The sequence below is a fragment of the Ceratotherium simum genome, chromosome 18, assembly GCF_057802395.1.
Source record: "Ceratotherium simum simum isolate JZ-2026a chromosome 18, ASM5780239v1, whole genome shotgun sequence".
Taxonomy (NCBI): Eukaryota; Metazoa; Chordata; class Mammalia; order Perissodactyla; family Rhinocerotidae; genus Ceratotherium; species Ceratotherium simum.
This window is the reverse complement of record NC_141917.1, coordinates 29,928,996-29,950,839: the sequence shown is the minus strand read 5'-3', so window position 1 is coordinate 29,950,839 and position 21,844 is coordinate 29,928,996. Positions and strand designations below refer to the sequence as shown.

Genomic DNA, 21,844 nt, shown 5'->3' with positions numbered 1-21,844 from the left:
GACCACATGGGGTTCCAAAGACCCCTGCATCTGCACAATACCTGTATGGTGCGTGACTCTTGAGCACCTGAAATGTGGTAGTGAGACTGAGGAACTGAAAATTTCATTTATTGCATTTTAACTAATTTGAATTTAATTTAAATAGCTACATGTGTCTAGAGTCTACCATATTGGGTAGGGCAGAACTAGAGCGAGGGAGGAAGAACCTGATCAGCTCCTGGTTTCAGATCAGATTACTGTTTCCAATGTCAACCTCATTGTTAAACCAAGACTAAGAGCTGGGAGAATCTGGACATATACCTAGAACAACTTGGACGGTATGTGAGAATTGACCGCTTCTCCCACCCCTCTCTGTACCCAGCATGGTACTGACCTTGACAATCACCAACCTGCTTCCACTCATGGAGGTCCTAGGCTGACTTTTTCAGTAATCCTGGGAGAGCAAGGATGAGACTCTGTGCACTAAGAGTGGGCAAAATTGAGGGTGATGATAAAGGCAACCTAGAGCTGCACTGTCTGACCAAACCCCAGTAATATGCAGTAGTGCAGTAGTGAAGAACCCTTAAGCCAGGGAGTATGGGTTGAGTCTTGCCTCTGCTATTTGCCATCTTCTATATAACTTTGAGCAAATTACTTAACTTCTCTAAACTTTAGTGTCTTCATCTGTAGAATGGGGATGATAACGATTGTTCCGACTTCAAGGGGTTGTAAAAAAGTAGGCAGTTCTCAAACTCTTTGGTCTTCTGACCCTTTTACACTCTTAAAAATTTTGAGGACCCTCCATTCCCAAAAGAACTTTTGTTTTTGTGGGTTAAATCTATCAATGTATACTGTATTAGGAATTAAAAATAAGAACATCAAAACAATTAATTTAAATGTAACAAGAATAAAACCATTACATATTAACATAACATATTTTTGTGAAAATTACCATATTTCTCAAAACAAAAAGTAATTAGTGAAAAGTGTGACATTGTTTTACATTTTTGCAGGTCTCGCTCATGTCTGGCTTCTAGAAGACAGCTAGTTCTCATCTCTGCTTCTGCATTCCATCTGTTACAATATGTTGTTTTGATTGAATTGTATGATGAAAATCTGGCCTCACTCAGGTATTTAATTGGGAAAAAGAGGAATATTTGCAATCTTTTCAGATAATTGCGGATATTTTTCTTTGATGCTACATAAAACTTGAAAAGTGAGAGTTTGTTAAAGATTGGTTGCAATGTGGAATCTAAAACCATATTAATAAACTTTTTATATTTTTTACACTAAAATCTATTGTTCTGTCATGCACTTTTAATGCATCTTTTACCCATGCATAATTTTGTAACATCATGCATTAGTCATTTGGGAAATAATGGTTTGTTAAGTTATGATGATTTTCCAAATGTTATCATATTTTATTATGCAATATCAAAACATCACATTTGTTAATATCACTACTAATATCGTCATAAAAAGTTTTTAAGCATCAGATATCTCCTAGGACAATAGTGTTTGCAGTCCTCAGGTGGCCCACAGAATCTTAGGTTTATCCAAAGAATAAAACAAGATGGAAGATGGCAAATAACGGCATCAGTTTTTCTCTCTGTGATTGTTGTCTTTCCAGTAGTTAGTTTTAGTAGGTTTAGTATGTTTACATTTTGAAAAACTCTATGGGAAGAATGCATATATTTTTTTTTTTGGTGAAGAAGATTTGCCCTGAGCTAACATCTGTGCCAATCTTCCTCTACCTTGTATGTGGGATACCACCACAGCGTGGCTTGATGAGTGGTGTATAGGTCTGTGCCCGGGATCTGAACCCATGAACTCTGAGTTGCCCAAGCGGAGTGCACAAACTTAACCACTACACCACTGGGCCGGCCCCAAGAATGTCTATTTTTTATTCAGTAATCCAGGATATTGAATTACCTTCTTTTGTAATTTCTTTATGGTCCAGACATGAAGGATTCATGAAGAATACTCAAATTCATTAAAGATGCTTTCTTAGCATATAGTTAGAATGATTTTGACTTCCATGTCGAAAAAGAAGTAGGATGATTTGTTCAGGAGTCAGGTGGGTAATGATGCCCAAGACTTTAGGCTGATTTGGGAATTATTTCACTTATCTAATACTTCATAAATCACCTCAAAAATAAGTGGCTTAATACAAGAAAATCATTCCCCACTTCTTGTGATTTCCGTAGGTCAGGAGTTTGGCAGTTGCTCAGTGGGGTCGTCCTGGCTAGGGGTCTGCGTGAGGTTTCAGGTGGATGCTGGCTTTTGGCAGGAGGCCTCAGTTCCTCGCCACATGGACACGTCCGTAAGGTTCCTAAGTGTCTTAATACACGGTGGCTGGCTTCCCCCAGAGCAAGTGATCCAAAAGAGGGCAAGGTAGAAGCCAAATGCCTTTTATGACATAGCCTCAGAAGTCACACATGTCATTTTTGCAAAATCCTATTGGTTAGACAAGTCAGCCCTTTTCAATACAGAAGAGACTGCACAAGGATGTCAGTACAAGTAGGAGAGACTCTTTGGGGGCCACCTCGAAGGCTGACTACTAGATACCTGTTTTAGGTATAGGGTTGCCTTTTTCACCTGCAGAGCCTGTATCTAGGCTCCATCATCTAGAAACTGACAGAATACTTATCCATGGGCATGCAAACCCACACAACTTAGTATCTGACAAGGGGACCCACTTAACAGTGAAGGAAGTGTGGGAGTGGGGTCTTGGTAATGGGATCCATTTCTTTTCTTTTTTTTTCCTTTGCGAGGAAGATCAGCCCTGAGCTAACATCCATGCCAATCCTTCTCTTTTTGCTGAGGAAGACTGGCCCTGGGCTAGCATCTGTGCCCATCTTCCTCCACTTTATATGGGACGCCGCCACAGCATGGCCTGACAAGAGGTGCATTGGTGTGCGCCCAGGATCTGAACCCGGTCCGCCCGCAGCGGAGTGCACGCGCTTAACCGCTACGCCACAGGGATGGCCCCAATGGGGTCCATTTCTGTATCACATGCTATACCATCCAGAAGCAGCTGGTGTCTTGGAAAGGTGGAACAGTCTTCTAAAATTGCAGCTGATGCTCTAGCTCAGTGGCAATACTCTGTGATAATGGGGTGCCACCTTCCAGCACGTAGTGTGTGTATTAAATCATAGACCTCTAAATGATGCTGTGTCACAAGTAGGAAGAACAAATGGGTCTGAGAACCAAGGAGTGGAAGCAGGAGTGATCCCACTGGTAGATTTTGTGCTTCCTGCCCCTGTGAGTCTCATCTCGTACAGTTGAAAGTCCTGATCCCCAAAGTGGGAGCACTCTTGCCAGCAGACTCAGCAGGGTTCCCAGTGCACTACAAGTTACAGTTGTGTCCAGGCTCCAGCAGGCAAGAAGAAAGTCACCATATTGACAGGGGTAATTGACTGTTAGTCTGGGTCCTCTGAGAAGCAGACACCAAGACAGGATTAAACGTGTAGGGATTTTATTGGAGCAAAAACCTGTGAAAGAAAATGAGTCATTTGAAGCTGGGAGAGTGGTCAGACTGTGATGCAAGTCTGACCCTGAACGAAGCGGAGAGGGAACGAAGGTTGGGTGGGAGGGTCCTAGACTTCTGTGTAGTCCTAGGAAATTTCAACAAGGCCACTGGGGAGCCCTTGACCCAAAGTCAGCCATCAGAGGAGTCCCATGTCTCTCAAGTATCCCACCATAGTATCCCTGCAGTGCCCTATCATTGGCAGGAGCAGCCTCTGGGAAGTGCAGCCTCAGATTACAGAGCCAGCAGCTGGGGCCCTTGGTCAGTTACACTCCCTGTAGCTGGAGTTCTGCTAGGCACATTCTCAAGGCTGCCATATTGACCCCGATCAGCAGGAAGAGGTAGGACTGCTTCTATACAAGGAAGAAACAAGGAATACATGTGTATCCTCCTAGTACTTCCTTGCCTCATTATAACTGTGAGTATATGAATATATGTGTGTATATATGTCTGTATAGGATTATAGGAACATGATGAAAATTATGGAAGGATACAAATTAACTTATGAAGACGGTATGGCAGGTAATGTATATTTGTTGACACAAGCCCATTCGCAATCCCCTTTTCCCTAGCCACTTTCCAGCCAGGGATGGCTATGTGACACGGTTCTGGCTGAAGAGACATAAGTAGGATTCTACCGATTGTCTTACCTCCGTTTCTCGTGCTTCCTGACTGGGAGATGGGCTTGGTGCATGAAGCTGCAGCAGCCATCTTGAGACCAGGAAAGAAAGGCCAGAATACTTGCCAGCAGCAGAGGAGTGTCTCCAGAGCTTCTTATTACGAGAAGAAAACTAAATAGCTTTTGTTTTACTCATAGTAAATATGTATACTATCATGCACATAGGGTATCTTTGGGTATGTGTGTGCATGTAGGGGAAGGAGTAAGTCAAGACATAGACAAGCAAATATAAGACCACATAAAAAATCATGTCTATGATCACATATACATGCATAGCTCTGTATATATTTTGATATATGTAAAAACAAATAAAACGATTAAATGGTAAAAAGGTAATAAAATTACCTTTTGCAAGTTGTCCATTTAATCTATTTTAAACGTTATTGGCATAATATTACTTACATATTTAAAAATGTATTTATTTATTTATGCCTCATTTAAAAATTTTTAATATTGTATATACTTTTTCTGTGCCAGACGTTGATTTTACTCACCTTAAAAAAAATCTTAGATTTTGTTAACCTTCTTTGTTGTTTATTTTCTAATTCATTAAATCCTCACTTACCTTTGTCATTGTCTTCCTTCTACTTTCTTTGGGATATTCTGTTCATTTTTCAACTCTTTGAGTTGAGTGCTCAATATTTTCAGCTTTTATTCTTTTCGAATGTAATAAATCCTGGCCCAAATGTGAATTTTGTTCTAACACACTTGGTGCCGGGCTCCCATTGTCTGCCCAGCACCTGTTCTTAATCAGGAGATGGATTACAGTTCTCATCTTCTGTGTCGGTGGGAGAGGGCTGGACTGAGGTGAAATGGCAGGGAATGGAGGCAGGAGGTGGGTCCCCACTCAGTTACTCCACTCAGAAATCTCCCAGTCAATTTTAAGCCAAAGTAGACAGTCACCACCAGGTGGCGCCCAACCTCAGTGGGGATAGGGATGAATTTAGAATTTGATCCTGAAAGGGGATTTCCAGAACTCCTTGCCCATGAGTTTCTTTTTCTTTTTTATTTCTTTTTCTGTATTTCTTCCTTTTATTATATTGTTTGTTTTCATTACACTATTCTTCCACTTCCCTCTATTGTCTGGAAAGTATGCCTTATATTTCAAATATTTTACTGGTTACAGTAAAAATTTTATCATGCATACTTGACTAGTTATTCAATATTTCCTTGTTTTCCTTCCCCCAAATACAAGGATTTAGGATATCTCCTCCCATTTTCCATGTTATTGTTTTTTATTATTAATTTATTTTGCCTTTGGCTCTTCCAAGTTAGCTCTTATTTATTATTATTGTTTTAAGTCAATGTTTATTTATTAGTCTGCTCATCATTTCTTCATACTTCTTTTGGGGTTCAATTTGGGCTTATTTCTGAAATACATCAAATTAGTAGTTTTTTCAGCAATGGATGTCAATGATGAATTTTTTTAGCCTTATTTTCAAAAATATCTTTATTTCATCCTCATTCTGGAACAATAGTTTAGTTGGGTATAAGAGAAACTCTTCTATTGTTGGTAATGATAATCCTGTGGTCAGACTAACTGCCATTTCTTTTTGGGTTATTTCTCTTTTCAGGAGCTTTTAAGAGTTTCTTTTTTGTTTAAAAGTTTGACTCCAATGTGTGTAAGCTGTGTGACTTTTTTGTTTGTTTTCTTTTCTTTTATGCTGCTTGGGACTCAGTGGCCTTCTTAAATTTTGGAAATTTCCCAGCCATTGCTTCTTTGAGTTTCATCTAAAACCCTTCTCTCCGTTTTCTTCTGGAATTTATATTTGGTTTAGATTTCAGATTCCAAATATATTAGTCAACCCTCATGTCTCTAACTCTGATATTTTCTATGTTCTTATCTTTCTGTGTTTTATTCTGGATGATTTTCTCAAATCAATCTACCAGTTCACTAGTTCTTTTTTTGTTTGTTTGTTTTGTTTTGTTTTGTTTTGTGAGGAAGACCAGCCCTGAGCTAATATCCAATGCCAATCCTCTTTTTGCTGAGGAAGATTGGCCATGGGCTAACATCCGTGTCCATCTTCCTCTACTCTGTATGGGATGCCGCCACAGCATGGCTTGACAAGCGGTGCGTCAGTGCACGCCGGGGATCTGAACCTGTGAATCCCAGGCCCCAGAATCAGAGCACGCGCACTTAACTGCTTGTGCCACTGTGCCGGCCCCTACTAATTCTTTTTAGTGTATCTAATCTGCTATTTAATTTGATTTAAAAATTTTAATGATTATACTTTTCAGTTGTTGAAGTTCTCTTTGATTATTCTTTCAATCGCTCACTTAAATTTTTGAGTCCTATCATTTTGATTTTCACTATGCTTTCTTCTATCTCCTCACTTTAAACATATGTATTTTGCTGTGTCTTTCACATTACTCTATTATTTCCAGTTCTTGGGCTGATTATTCTTCCATGTGCTGTATCAGCTGATGCTCCTACCTGTTACTTTTTAATCACATAGTAATTTTAACTGTAAGCTTTTACTTTTTCTTATGGTGAGAGTCCCATGCACCCTGAATTGTGGATAATTCCCTACAGAGCAGTCTTGTATTTGCTTCTCTCCAGGTTCCATGGTTTCCACTGGTCATGGACCAGTGATTATGTTAATTTCGTGCTTGAGATTCTTATAACATGTAGACAGTTGAACTTCGTATCCCATACCCAGACTGGGTTAGGGACTTTTCACAGGACGCATATTTTTTCCTACAGCTTGCTTCCTAGTTGCTTCTCTGGGCAGCAGACAGAGTTCTTTTAGTTCTCCTTTCAAGTACTGGAAGGATTTTTGAGAGTCCCAGTTTTAAGCAGAGGTGTCAGTTCCAGCCGGAACAGCCTCCAGGCTGAATTTGCCGTGGGGCCTGAATCCAGGCCTGACTCTTTCCTGGTCCCTCACATGTCAGCTGGAGCTTACATCTCTGGTTTTGAATTTCCTTTTTGTTTCTGGCACCTGGGAACTGTCTTGGCTTTCTTTCAGGCTACGTATTTTAAGGTTTTAAAATATTTATCCAGCATTTACATGGGTTTGTAGTGGAAGGGAGTCTTTGTTAAGTCAGGCTGTCATACTGGCAGCACTGAAAGCCTTTGGTACTCATATTTTTGTCATGCATTTTTCACTTAAATTAATCTGCACTAGGTCCCCTGATCCCCACTGACCTCATACCCCAAGGAAGTTGGGCAAGCCAGGAGCATAAAGTTGCCTACCTGAGTTTCCTTTTCCATTTCATTTACGTCATTTCTCAGAAACAATCATAGAAGGATAGAGCTGTGAGGGACTTTGCAATCCTCTAGCCTGATATGCTCGTTAATCAGATGAGGAAGCAGGGCCTTGCTGGGACTCTGGATTTTGGATTCTCTGTCTGGAACACGTTCAAATTCACTATCTGGAACCAAGTGTAGAAAAAGGAGCACTGGACTTGGAATGAGAAAACTGAGAATTGCAGCCCAGCTTTGCCACTTACCACCTCTTTGATCTTGGACAAGTCACTTAGCCCTTTGGAGACCCAGTGTGTTATCCATAAGATGGAGGTAGAGTGCATGGGAGTTTTGATTTAGCAGGTTGTGAAAGTTCTTGGTACATAGTAGGCATTAAATAATTGGTTTCTTTCTTTCTTATGATTAAGATCCCTCATGTCCACTCTTGGAAACATCTTTTTGCAGCTGTTCATTCTCACAGAATCTGCCTGGAAAAAGCTCACAAAATACCTAGAGACCTGTCAAACTGGAAGGTGTAAAATTGGGAAGCAGAAGGTTATTTTTCTGTTGCCTTTCCACCAAATACTGAAACTTCATTCTCAAAGGCTAAGGTAATTCTGTCTTAAAGAGTGACATAAAGGCTATAAAATTCTAAGTGAGGTCATTGCCATCTTACAATGTTTTTTATTCTGACTTCACATTCATTGGCTCATGGCTTTCTGTGGTGATCATAGAGTGGATTCTAGACCAGAGTTTCTGGCAAACTTATTCTGTCAAGGGCCAGAAAGCAAATATTTTAGGATTTGAGGGCCACAAATGGTCTCTGTCACATATTCTTCTTAGTTTTTAATTACAACCTTTTAAAAACGTAAGAAACATTCTTAGCTCATGGACTGTACAAAAATAGCCCATGGGCTGGATTTGGACCACAGTTCTGGTCATAGTTTAATGAACCCTGTTCTGGACTGACACAGCCTCTTGACTGTGTCCCTGAAGACTCTCGATTTTAGCAACTCTCACTCAATGCTTCGGGGAACTTCGCCTAATTACCCTCCCAAGTTCACACAAGATTGACAGCCCTCCTTCTCCCCAACCCCACCAGCTTCTGGCCTTTTAGCCTGGTTGTCTTTGTCTAAAGGACAGAGGGGCGCCCTTAGCACATGGTCCCTCATTGGGTTTCCATTCATCCAATGACTTTCACTTTTTAATCAGACAGGTGATTCCTAGGTGGCTAAATTAAAGCTTATCAACGTTTTCCATGTCATGGCTCATTTGGAAAACAGCAGGAGTTTGTACAGCTCAGGGCTGTGGGGGGAGGTGAGCAGAAGTGGGTTAACCTGACGCAACTGCTCATGTCCAGAGGCAACTGGGCTTAGGGACTCCATCTGCCCCGGGAGGTCTGAGGGGATCAGTGTCTCAGCAAAACTATTAGGAATACTCAGGAAAACTATTAGGAATTATGGGCATAAGAAGCACTGGAGTCAGCCAGTCCCATATTTAAACCCTAGCTTTGCTTCTTTCTAACTATGTGACCTTGGGCAAGCTTTATAACCTCCTCTGTCTTAATTTCCTCCTCTGTAATATGAGGATAATAGTAAAAGTACCTATCTTATAATGTCTATATTACATATAAAAATGTGCATGCTATATATGCCTGCCATGCCCTTAGCAAGGTGCTCGGTTATTAATCCTAAGGAGTAGAATACATTCTCCTCCTCTTTTTAGTCAACAGAAATTTTGCATTAAATGAATTTTCTTTACTGAAGAAAGTCTTTAGGAGTTAACAACTTCTAGCCCAAACTTTAGACCAATATTCTTTTACTGTAAAGAGTTTATTCAATTTTTCTTACGAGTTTAAGCCTTTGTGGCCTGCATTTTTTGTGCATCTATTTTTGTTGTTCAAACACACAATGCCAAGGAGCTCCTGCCAGCGATACCCAGAGGACCCTGTGATGAGTAGGAATCTGCTGTTCTTTCAGATCAGTGTCCCTGTTTTCCAGACAATATACCAGAGGAGCTTATAAGTCCCAGAAGTTCGTAAAGAGTTAAAACACAATCATATACAGTAAGAGTTAAATGGAAAGTATGAGAGGATATAAAAAAGTCTGGCACATGGTATGGGTTTGGTACCTACCGGATAAAAACTTTAAATTAAGTAAAACTTTGAGTTGAACAGTGTCCTTAGTGCCAGCAATTGAGATACTTATAACCACCATTTGCTGCTGGAGCTGCAGCTGGACCACCTGTGGATAATCAACACTTGGCCATGCCTGGAGCATGCATGCTCTGTCTCCCAGGTAGCCGGCCCCCGCAGCGGCCCTGTGATACAATGCAGGCAACGGCAGTAAGAGCAGCAGTGTCGGGAAGTGGAGGATCACCTTACCACTGGAAACCACAGGAATCCCGGGCAGGCAGAAAGTAATCAGGAAAATTGCTTCTTGGCAAGGTGACATGGGTCAGCTCTCTTGGTTTCAAGAAGAGTGTTCTGCGATCTGTTGTGTCTTTAATCACATTAAACCACTCTGTGGTTATGGGATGGCTGGTTTGCAACGCATTCGAAGTACCGTTTTGCTTTAGTATAGAGATCAGTTCATGCCCAGTACTTTATAGAAGTGAAGAAGTGGAAGATTTAGTTTCTTCAACTATAGTCCTAAAATTGCTTAATGGGTCAGACTTTACACATATATAACACTTAAAGATAGATGTGCAAAGGGGGCCGGCCCGGTGGCGCAAGCAGTTCAGTACACGAGCTCTGCTGTGGTCAGCCCAGGGTTTGCCGGTTCAGATCCCAGGCGCGCACCGATGCACCGACACACCACTCAGCAAGCCATGCTGTGGCGGCGTCCCATATAAAGTGGAGGAAGAGGGCCGGCCCCATGGCTTAGTGGTTAAGTGCACGCACTCCGCTGCTGGCAGCCCGGGTTTGGATCCCCGGCACGCACCGCTTCTCCAGCCATGCTGGGGCTGCGTCCCACATAGAGCAACTGGAAGGATGTGCAGCTATGACATACAACTATCTACTGGGGCTTTGGGGGGGGAAAATAAATAAATAAAATCTTTAAAGTGGAGGAAGATGGGCGTGGATGTTAGCCCACGGCCAGTCTTCCTCAGCAAAAAGACGAGGATCAGCAGATGTTAGCTCAGGGCCCATCTTCCTCACACTCACACACACAAAAAGATAGAAGTGAAAAATCTCAGGAGTCAGAAACTCCAAGCTATAGGTCCTCCAAAGCGCTCCAACAAAACAACAACAAAAAGGATCTGTAACAAAGATGGTTTGTGAAACTCCAAATACTATATTCTCTTTTGGAGGGTCACAAAGATCTGACCATGTTAAAAGGTCTGAGAAGTCCTGCAGTAGAGGACATGAGGTAGCTTTGTTTAATGCTGAGTTTCACAAGTGTAATCGACCTTGCTATCCCTCCTCCCCCTCCCTCTGCAGTGGTCTGGAGTTCTTTGGGTCTTTGGTTGAAAGCAGCAGAAACCATCTCTAGCTAAAAAGAGCAAAAGCTAATTTTCTGAAGGCATATTGAGAGCTTACGGAATTATCAGGAAGGCCGGAGAATCAAGCTGCCTCCTCATGCAGTTGGCCTGAGAATTGACATGACCTAGCCTCACTTCTTGAAACTAGATCATTGTAGGGCTGGAAGCCTTAGATGTTAGTCAGGGGGACCTTGTGACTTCACACAGGAAGAAGCTAAAACTGACTGAGGGGAAACAGCTTAACCCAAGTCACCTGGCCAGTCATGGCAGCATGCGGTACCTGCTATTTCCACTACACTACCTCCTCTCTTTTATTCCATCTTTTCTTTGAGGGAATTGGGGGTGTTCCTTTAAAGCCAGCACCCCCATTACACATGAAGAGGAGGCACCTACATCCTGAGTCGTTTCTTGGCAACCATGAGCTTTTCACTAACGTATTTATTTCTACCTCTACCTAACTCATAGGAGACATATTTACAAAGTGACATATATATTTGTAAATATATGTTTTAACTTATTTCCCACTTAATTCTTAAAAAAAGAGAAATGATTTTGAGGTGGCTTAGCACATCCCTATGAAAGCAATTCTACTAGTCTTTTGAAAGTTTCTAGTTTCTTATGGTCATGATTCCTATGAGGTTAGAGATTCAGTAGTCCTTACTTCCCTCCCTTTCTTCCCTCCCTACCACCCGTCATCTGGGGAAAAACGACTCATCTTCAAGACTCACCTTCTCTATGAAATATATGCTCCTACTCCCTCACTCTCTTCACCTAGAATTGCCAGATAAAATCAGGACTCCCAGTGAAATTTGAATTTCTGATAAACGATAAATAATGTTTTAGTATAAGTATGTCTAAAATATTACATGAGACATATTAAAAAATAGTTATTGTTAATCTGAAATTCAAATTTAACTGGGACCCTGTATTTTTATTTGCTAAATCTGGCAAGCTAACCCCACCCTAGGTAACATTGATTGCCTCTTCTTTTGTCTTCCGCCTCTAACGCTACAGGCAAAGCTCTCAGCACTGTGTCTAGTACATAGCTAGCACTCAATCACTGTTAATTACTTTTGTTATTACATATTCTGCAGGTACTCTTACCATCGTACTTGTAACATTTTAACTCTTTATTAGCCTTATGTGGTTCATCTTTGCCTTCTCATCAGTTTGCGAATCTGATGTCAGGAGGAACCATGTCTTTATATCTTAGCAACTGGACATTGTTGGTGCTTAATAAATAGTTGAATGAAAAAAAAAAGAAAGACACTCAAACAATATATGGCTAGTATAAAAAGTAATCTAAGGAGAACATTGGTGCTACATATCAAACGATTCCTATTTTGTATTTGGTTTCTACATCAGGTTTGGGTTTAAAATCCCTAGTCCACTACTTAATATCTATGTGATCTTGGACAAGTTGTTTGTCATCTTTGAGATTCAAGTTCCTTATCTGTGAAATGGGGATAATGCATTTTTCTAGCACTATCAGACAGAAATTGTTCCTGCCTAGGCCAGATAGAGAAGGATGAGAGTCCTGGTGCCCTCGGCAATTTTCAGGGTCTTCCATGTGTGTGGTACCTCGCCTGCCTTTCGTCCATTCACCATGTTTATACAGTGTGAGATGGAAAGTGGGATGATCCTTAGAGAGTAATTTCCTTCAAAAACAGAGCCTACCTTTTAAAGCACCCCTAACTTTCCCCTTTACCCATTTTAGGAGAAAATCTTTATGGATTACGTACTTTTCTTCCCCCTTTTTCTTTTTCTCTTCCTCCTCGTCTTTCTCACACTTGCATTTCTTTTTAATTTTTTCCTTTAGTGAGCAGTGACAGGCTTCAAGTTCCAGAGTCTCCTTTTTGGCACCAAGCAGTGTTTATTTCTTCTTTTTCCCGCCCGTGTGAGAAAGGACGGCCTAGAGGGCTGGAGTTTGTCGGTCTCAGTCATCCGGGGGAGCGCTCCCTCAGCATGTGGGGTTGTCACTGGGGTAACCTTACTGCCTTCCAAGGCATTTTGAACAGAATGTAAACCTTTCTTGGTGACTCAGAATTATCGTTAGGGACAGTCGCCTTGGAGAGACCTAGGACTCTGAGATTTTGACTAAAAAATCAATTTATAGCAGGAAGAGAAAGAAAAATTCCCTGGTTAACTAAACAGTGATTTACCGTAGTTTAATCAAAGCCTTTTAGCAGCCTTCACCTAAAGGAAGGATGTTTCAGCTCAGAGGAGGTGGTTGGCAGGTAATGCAATGCCTTAGCTCAGAGACAGGCTCTGTTAGAACACAGTCGTCATCCGGTAATGTCCCCGGTTGGTAAAGAGATGACTATGTTTTGGGTGTTATATTTATCCATGAATCTCCCACCAATGCAGAAAGTTGGTGCAGAGGAAAGTGGTTAAAACCTGCAGGCTCTCAAGAGACTCTCTTGGTCCAAATCCCAGCTTTGCCTCTCACTAGCTGAAAGATCTTAGGAAGGATGTTTAACTGCATCCTTAAGATTAGAATAATAATAGTACCTCACTACAACATAGCGTTGTTGTGAGGATTAAATGAGAAAATGCACATAAGCAAGCATGGACGGAAGCATTTAATAAATATTGACTCTCATGATTCTCATTTTATAGATAAAGAAACTTTAGTAACTAGTGGCACCAAAGTTGGACTCCATTTCCATTTCACTACAGGGCCACTGCCATAGGAGAGAGGGAAAGTGGAATTTGGGGGCATTATCAATGGGATTCCTGAAATCATATTCCTAATTAGAAGTAAAAATAAGATTTCATTAGTTGCATAGTTAGGATGTAGATTCTGTTGCTAAAAACCAAAATATCAGTGGCTTAAACAAGACAAATTTATATTCTCATCAAGAAACAGACCAAGCATAAGCAATATAAGGTGATATGGTGGCTTCACCGTGTCAACGACCCAGACTCTTTCTTGTTGCTCTGTCATCCTCAGTATATGGCTGTTTGTCCTGGTTCCCGGCACCATGTGCACATCCAAGCCAGCAGCTGAGGAGAACAGAGAGCATGAACCTTCCTTTCCAAGAATGGCATGACCTGAAAGTTGCCTATATCACTTCCATTCACACCCTATTGGCCATACCCAACCACAAGGGAAAATGGCAAATATAGTCTTTATTCTGAGCAGTCATGTGCTCAGCTATTATACTAAAATAAAAAAAGGAAGAATGGTTATTGAGAACTTCAGTGAAATAGTTCTTCTCAATTGGTTTATTACCTTTGTCCTGTTTCAAAGATAAATTGATAATCCATTCCACTCTCATTCTAGATATACTACAATCCTATTAGTTACCATTAGGGTAAATGGGTCTGTTTATCTCACTGTTAAATATCCTGGATTGCAAAGATTCTTGGATTCCCCTTTTATCTTGTTTTCATTGCCTTCTACCTCCCATCTCATTGCCAGGCTGCCCATTGGCATTTTCCTTGGCTGACAGTCTAGCCATTTAAGCCTTCCCCTCTCCCCTGCCTGCCTGGCCCTTCTTCTCTTCCACATACTTATATGTTTGACCATTGCTTTTTTCTTTTCTAGATAGAATTATATGTAATGCAAAAGGAAACTGGTTTGAGTGAAGGCTGAGTTTCCCAACTTTTGCTGTTAAGTCCATGTTGGCTATTCAGTGGTGCTTTTTGCTTACTTCCTGGTCCTTAGTTCTGTTAGAATCGCTGAGATTGCTGAGGAAGGTGTCTGTGTATTAGAAGAAGAAGAGACGAAGCACAGGAGACCAGTAATAGGGGAGAATTAAGCAATCAGAAAACTGCAGTCATCTAGAGAATTTTGCAAGGAAAAAAAAATAGTACTTACTAAAAAGATAAAGGAGATAAAGAGTATAGCAAAAATAAATATGGAAAAGGCCAACAAAAATCCGGAGATTAAAAGCAGCTTTCTTAAATTTTTAAAAATAATTACAGTTCCTGAGTGTGGATGTCTGGAGTGCCCGTTGCTACCAGGTTGTGTTCTAATTTAAAGACTGTGGTTAAATGAAAGGGGGGACACAGGATCTGGAGTTGGCATGCGGCTCGTCCTCCTGCAAGCTGAAAAGAAGGCCATTAAGATGCTGGTCGCCCGGGATCCTGGCGAGGAATAAACGGGGAGCTGAATCTCGGTCTTCACGCAGACCATTCTAATAACTAATCCTCTTTGTAACGGGCAATTTACATGTAGGAAGATCTAAAAGGCAGGAAGCATAGAAATGGGCTTTGAATTTTCTGCCTTAGAGTTTGTTTCCAATTAATCTTTCAGAGACAAGAATTGCAATCCACCACAAACTGTTTTGAAGCTTTCAAGAGCAGGTTTTGCAACTTTGGACAAGATGCTAACATATTAAAAAGGAAGAAAACAACTTTGTATTTGGTTGGGTATTTTCCCCTCAAATATGAAAACAACCTCCCTATATCAATAAAAGGGCAGTACAGAAATTTTATTTAAAGTAGACTTTTGGCAGCTTTCTTAGAATCACAGGACTGGAGAAGACTGCCCAGATTTTTTAGAAATGAGGAACCTGAAGTCCAGAGAAGCCAAGTCATTCTCAGAAGGTTGCTCAGCAAATGAGTGGTAGAGTGAGGACTAGAACTGTTTCGTGATCCCTCAACACACCCTGCTGCCACTTCTTCACAGGATTTATCTGTAATGAAGAAAATGAGTGGCCTCCTAAGCCTGATTAATTTCTTTGAAATTTCAAAAGAAAGCCTACATTTTCTTTATGTGGAGCGGAAATGTTTTGTATTTCAAGTGTAAAGAAGGCAATGCCACCCTGAGAAGTTGCCCTTGACCCTAAGTGGAGGTGGTTGGGAAGATCTCAGAAGCAATAGGAGGCTGTTTCCTGCCTCAAGGAGGCTTTCCTCTCTCTCTTGCCTGTGGCCTGAAAACTCTATTATTATAATTTCCTGAGGCAAAGATATTTAACAGATGGTGGTTTCTCCTGGTTAAAATGCAAACACTACCTGAGAAGAAAACTCCCTCCAATGATCAGCTATTAATATTCACCAGCCACATCTTCAATCTTTTTTGGAGTCATGAACATATTTGAGAATCTGATGAAATCTATGGCTCTTTGCCTCGAAAATGCACGCGCAAAATTGCAATATCTTAGAGTCTTCACTGCCCTCCGAAGCCCATCTTTAGAACCGGGAGAAAGACTCCTGTCTTTAAGTAAATTAGCTTGTCCTATTAGCTCGTTGGTCTTAAGTAGCAGAGCCTAATGGGTGTGGAAGTAAATTTCTGTGGGACGAAAAGAGCCCAAAATTGCTTCCCTGAAGGGGCAAGCAGCCATGATAGAGAGTCCTGGGCAAGCTCAAGGGAAGGGGCAAGGGGTAAAATGAAAGCGAAAGGTTCCCCGGGGGTTTGGACGGAAGCCAAAGATAAATTCACCTTTTCTGGGGTTGGCCATAATTATGATTTCTAGGCTTATTTAGCTTACTTAGGCAACCTCTGTAATTATTCCAACGTCACACATCTTCCTGGAATCCTTCCCTGATACACACTGACTCTCAAGGCAGCCCTGTGCGAGTGAATAAGATGTCTAGCTGAGAGCTGAGTCCTTGTTTCCTGGCATCTGGCCATCTTACGCTGCTCATGGATCTTTTGGACCCCTAAAAGGGGTGGGAAGTTCCCTGCAACAAGCTATGGGGAGATGATACATCACCAAAACCTAGACATAATCTTGGCAAGCACACCAGATAGTGAAGTACTGATAAACATCAAAAGAAGTCATGAATTCCAAGAAAGAAAGTGAAATTGGAGTAACTCCAGTGAGTTAGCTTTTTTTTAAAAAGATAGACGGTGATTTGTAATGCTCAGCAGGACACGGTTGAGAAATGTGTCTAGGCTCCTAGGAGCAGTGGGAGGCCACAGAAGAGGACCTGAGCTGCCAGGACACATAGGTGGCCTGGAGTCCCCAGCAGTTCCAAAGAAGTGAGTCCAGGGTGGAACTTGGGGGCTGAGCAGCCACTTCAAAAACTGAGAGGTTGCAGCAAGTCCTGGGCTGTTTATCAGGATTCCAATGACTCCATTTTGTTTAATGGTCACGTTCTCACAGACTGGGGATTCTTATAGCAAGAAAGGGAGAATGTGGGAATCCTAGTTAAAAGCAACTAGGATATAGGGCTGGACAGTAGGAAGCCAGGTGGTTGGCTGCATCTAGTCAGAACTGTCCAAGAGAATTTATGCAAAGTGTTCTATAATCTGTACTGCCCAGTGGGTAGCCAACAGCTCCATGTGGCTATTAGCACTTTAAATGTAGCTAGTTCAACCAAGGAACTGACTTTTCAATTTCATTTAATTTTAATTAATTTAATTTAAATAGCTATACATAGCTAGTAGCTACCATATTGGACAGTGCAGATCTGGACCTAGGGCAAGAGGCAGTCAACATTGGCTCACAGCATTGATCAGCTTCTGCTGGAGTTACAGCCTGCTTTTGTTCATTTCTCCATCCATTTTTATCAACCATGTCTGGACCTACAGAGGTTCTAGTAGCCCATAGCCACTGGGGCTTCTAGAATGGCGTCAGGCATCTCATCTCCAGCTCACCTGATATGCTCCCCTTCAGACTGACAGGGAGAGTAGTGCCTCTTTGTCCTTATCTTGATCAGGATGCTGATGTTCCATGGGTCGGGGCGCTTCTCCATTCTACCTCCATCTTACTCCTCTGGGAACATTTCAGCTTCAGTTTTCCTTTGTTGTATGTGAAGCTGCCAGTCTTTCCTTTTATCAGTTAGTATTAAATTGTTGTCGTTCCTCTCTACTTTTGTCTATAAAATGGGCATTTTTGGTCTTCTCGAAGAGGACAGGGAGGCTAGGTTGAAACCTATAAATCATTAGGAGGTTTATGGTAAGAAGAACAAAATTTTAAAGTTGTAAATGATGTTAGAATTGATGAACTTCAACTTCCTCGTTGCTCTGAAGAGGAAAACTATGGAGCCAATAAAGTAAAAAAAGATACCATTCATGCATCCACTTATTTGATAATATTTATATGCCAGGCACTGACGCAGCTGCTGGGGTACAGCAGTAAAAAAAAAAAAAAAGAGTCTCTGTCCTCATGGAACCAATTTCCCGGTGGGGATGAGTGACAGTAAGCCAGCAATTTAACAAATAGGTAGTAAAAAGTCAAATAGAGATAAGTTCTACAAAAATAAAGTAGGATAAAAGTATGGAGTTGTGAGTAGTGCTATTTTAGATAGGATGCCAAGAAAATCCTTTCTAAGGGGTGATATTTGAGTTGAGACATGGATAAAGTTAGGAACAGAGCTATGTGACTGACTATCTGGGGGGAAATTCACGGGCAGAGGAAATAGCCAAGGCCTGAGGCTGGAGTGTGTTTGGCTTGTTTGAGGACAGCAAGGAGGCAATGGAGTGAGTAAGGGGAGGGAATGGGTCAGAAAGGGTGCCAGGGGCCAGAGTGTGCAGGGTCTTTTAGGTCATGGTATGGATTTGGGTTTATCCTAAATGCAATGGAATGCCATTGAGGTGCCTTCTCTAATGTCAGCTCTGACTCACTCACTCATTATATCAGGAGTTGCGACCTCAAATACCCACAGGCAGGTAATAAGGGTGCTCGTCCTGTTGGAAGGGGTCAGCCACTGCTCAGCTCCAGGCCCTCACGGCCATGCAGGAGGGCAAGAGCACTGCTTTCAGAGGTCACTCTTGATAAATGAAGATGTGGACATAGAGATTTTCATGTGAAAGCTTCCGATTTAAATACTGGAAAAAAATTCAAATTAAATATGCACACACACACACACACAGAGGTCAGGCCAAAGAAAATATAGCTGCAGGTAATATTCACCAATCTGCACCTTCTGCATTAGACAATCATTTTCAGGGAGTCTGGATTTTCAGCTAAAGCACACGAGAGAAAGAAAATTCCAAATAATATCCAAAAGAAATTGCTAGAGAATGTGGAATGACAGCCAGTGTAATTTCCACTATATAAGCCTAACTACAGAAGGCAAAAGCTACTTTTACAAAGTGCTTCTTCCTGTTAGGATGTAGATGCATGGGCAGACTATTGCTCCCACGATAACACAGAGACAAAAATGGGTAAACTAAAAATGTCATTAAAAAAAGACACAAATAAATCCAAAGAAATCAAATTCCAGAGAGGAATGAATCCTTCATAGGTGAGAAGAGATGGGGGCCTCTAGGGACATTTGTAAGTCTGAGTTTGGCAGGAAGAACATGGGACTACTATGCACAAAGGGGCTCTGGGGCAAGGAAAAGCTAGGAGATCTTTTAATAGACATATGGACAGGCATGACAGACTGGAATTTGCAAGAACTCCAACTGCAGGACAATTTCTCCCCATTTGTGAATTCTATGGCATGGGGGCGTGGGGTCTTGCTGACTGTGTGGCAGTGCAGGAGGCCGAGGGCTAGAAAGGCAGACAGAGAATTCCATAATCTCATGGTGCATAGATCCCAAAGTTCTGCAGAGAATTCTGTAATACCTAAAAAGCATATCTCACTCTAGAGGCATTTCCAAAAGTCTTAGTCATTGTTAAAGAGCTGTGCTCTTTCTTAGGAACATAAAATGGGTGTCTCTTACAATGAGGGACATTTTAGAGTCAATGAAATACAGTAGCAGTCATGACTTTGTTCTCATATAAGAAAGAAACCAGGAGTTAGGAGCAAGAAATTTGAAAAATTCAACTAAAACTTTTCTCTTATTCCTTGAGAAAAGGCTTTGAGAAAATATTTTAATAGATTTTGTGGCACAAATACAAAATTGCCACTAAAATTCTCATTAGAGTATTCTTATGCTCTAATTATTTATGATAAAATGTTAAATGAACATACAACACAAAATAGGAATATTCCTTGAGTAAAGCTATGTAAGAAATAGTTACATACACATGGAAGGTAATCTGGAAAAATGTACCAAGCATTACTAGAAGGCAGAATATGGTCTCAATATTTTATCATATTTGTAAATATGTTATACTTCAATAAAAAGTTTCTTTAAAAAATTTAAAAATTACAATCAGGCATTGAAGTGTGAAGAGGGTACTGCTGGGAAGGGAGAGTTCCATTGGCAAGGGCACCTAGAGGCAGTGTGCAAGGTACGTTCCTGTACTGTGAGTCCACTAGTCTGGCTGAAAGTACCCTCATAGTCACTTTGGAAGAGCTCAGCGGGACCAAGGGTAGGATACCACATAATTATGTCACTTGTCACCTGTGGTCATCTGGCAAACCCTATGAGGAAAGTGTACTGTTCATTCTCTGACCCAGCATCCCAAAGGATGCAGGCTAGCCTGCCTCACTGGAAGACAGCAGAAAACAAGCAGAGGGTTTGTTGCTGCCTAAGATCCATGATGAAGACAACTCAGCTCCCAGCAGAGAAGAGTCCCGAGTGTCACAGCACAGTAACATGTAGCTTTGCCTTTGCCCATCAAAGTGGAAATGAAGGAAAAGAAAGCAGCAAGTTACATAAAGCGACACTTAAACCACCACCACCATCAATAACAAATACTTATGGAGCACCTATTCCGTGTCAGGCGCTTCTAGGCGCTGGATCATCGCATAACTAATATGTGTTCTGTGGTCCTCTACTTCCAGAATCAGGATAACACCATCTACTATAATTACCAGTTATCTTCCTGCCATACCATTACACTGCCTACCACATGAGCGGCATTCAAAAAATGTTTCTGAATGACTGACTAAACAAATAACTCCCTTAGTAATTTACTAGACATAGCTCTCAATGTCTAAGCAGAAAGCACTGCCACCTCACCTCATGATGCTACCCCTGCTCACCAGGCTTCTCCCTCAACTGACACTGGGGCTCTGCCTGGGCTCAGCCAGAGAAGATGGAAGCTTCTGCTTCAGAGCCCTTATACTGTCTCCTTTGGGAAAGCCTACTGTGCTGAGGATGGAACTTCCCTCCTCCGCTCCCTGTCCTTCCCAATAAATTTAGCACAGAAAGTTTTGTTTAGATATTGGTACCCTATTGTTTCAAACACATGAATCAAGTGAGTCTCCTATACTTTTATGTGGCCGTGAATAGAGCTTTTCAAAAATATTCCTGTTTTTCGTCATTGTTAAGATTTTAGGGCTGCAGAGCGGCGGCCGCGGCTCGGCGGGAGCGCGGGCGGGAGCGGCCGAGACCGTGGCTGGAGGCAAAGCTGGAAGGACAGTGGGAAGGCCAAAGCTAAGGCAGTGTCTCGCTCACAGAGAGCTGGGCTGCAGTTTCCTGTGGGCCGCATCCACAGACATTTGAAGACTCGTACCACGAGCCACGGAAGGGTCGGTGCCACTGCTGCAGTGCATAGTGCTGCCATTCTGGAGCACCTCACTGCCGAGGCGCTGGAGCTGGCAGGTACTGCTTCCAAGGATCTTAAAGTAAAGCGGATCGCTCCGCGTCACTTGCAGCTTGCGATCCGTGGTGATGAAGAGTTGGATTCTCTTATCAAGGCTACCATAGCTGGGGGTGGTATGATTCCTCACATCCACAAGTCTCCAGTTGGAAAGAAGGGACAGCAGAAAACTGCTTAGAGAGGTGTTTTAACCAACCCTCTTCCTCCCCGTCATTGTACTGTAACTGAGAGAAGAAATAATGGGGATATGTGGAATTTTTAAAACAGTTAAATGGAAAAGCATAGACAATTACTATAGACATCATAAAAGAAACATTTGTACGTTCTTAGACTCGAAGTTTGATAAAAGTACCTTTTCGTGCGGCAACAGTTGTGTTGATTGGCTAGATTTCTCCCATGTGTTTTATACAAAAATGGAGTTGATAAACCACTTTTTACAAAAAAAAAAAAAAAAAGATTTTAGGTTTTTTTTTTGTTTTTACAGCATAATTTAACTCATCCTGATTGATACTTTTTTTTTACTATTTACTCTCAACTAGTAATATTTTTTACTAAATATATTTGGTGTTTGTTTTTTTGGTGAGGAAGATTGGCCCTGAGCTAACATCTGTTGCCAGTCTTCCTCTATTTTGTATGTGGGACGCCACCACAGC

General features: G+C 41.5%; 1 protein-coding gene across 1 annotated transcript in view; it reads left to right on the top strand.

Moving 5' to 3' along the window:
• LOC101408793 (uncharacterized) overlaps positions 1–21,620 on the top strand; it is an 82,642-nt gene extending 61,022 nt beyond the window's left edge. Inside the window, exon 4 of the mRNA XM_087443014.1 lies at positions 20,921–21,620. Within this exon, the coding sequence (XP_087299140.1) occupies positions 20,921–21,369 (449 nt within the window). The 3' untranslated portion in view covers positions 21,370–21,620. The remainder of the gene's footprint in view (positions 1–20,920) is intronic.
• Positions 21,621–21,844: the final 224 nt, after the last annotated feature.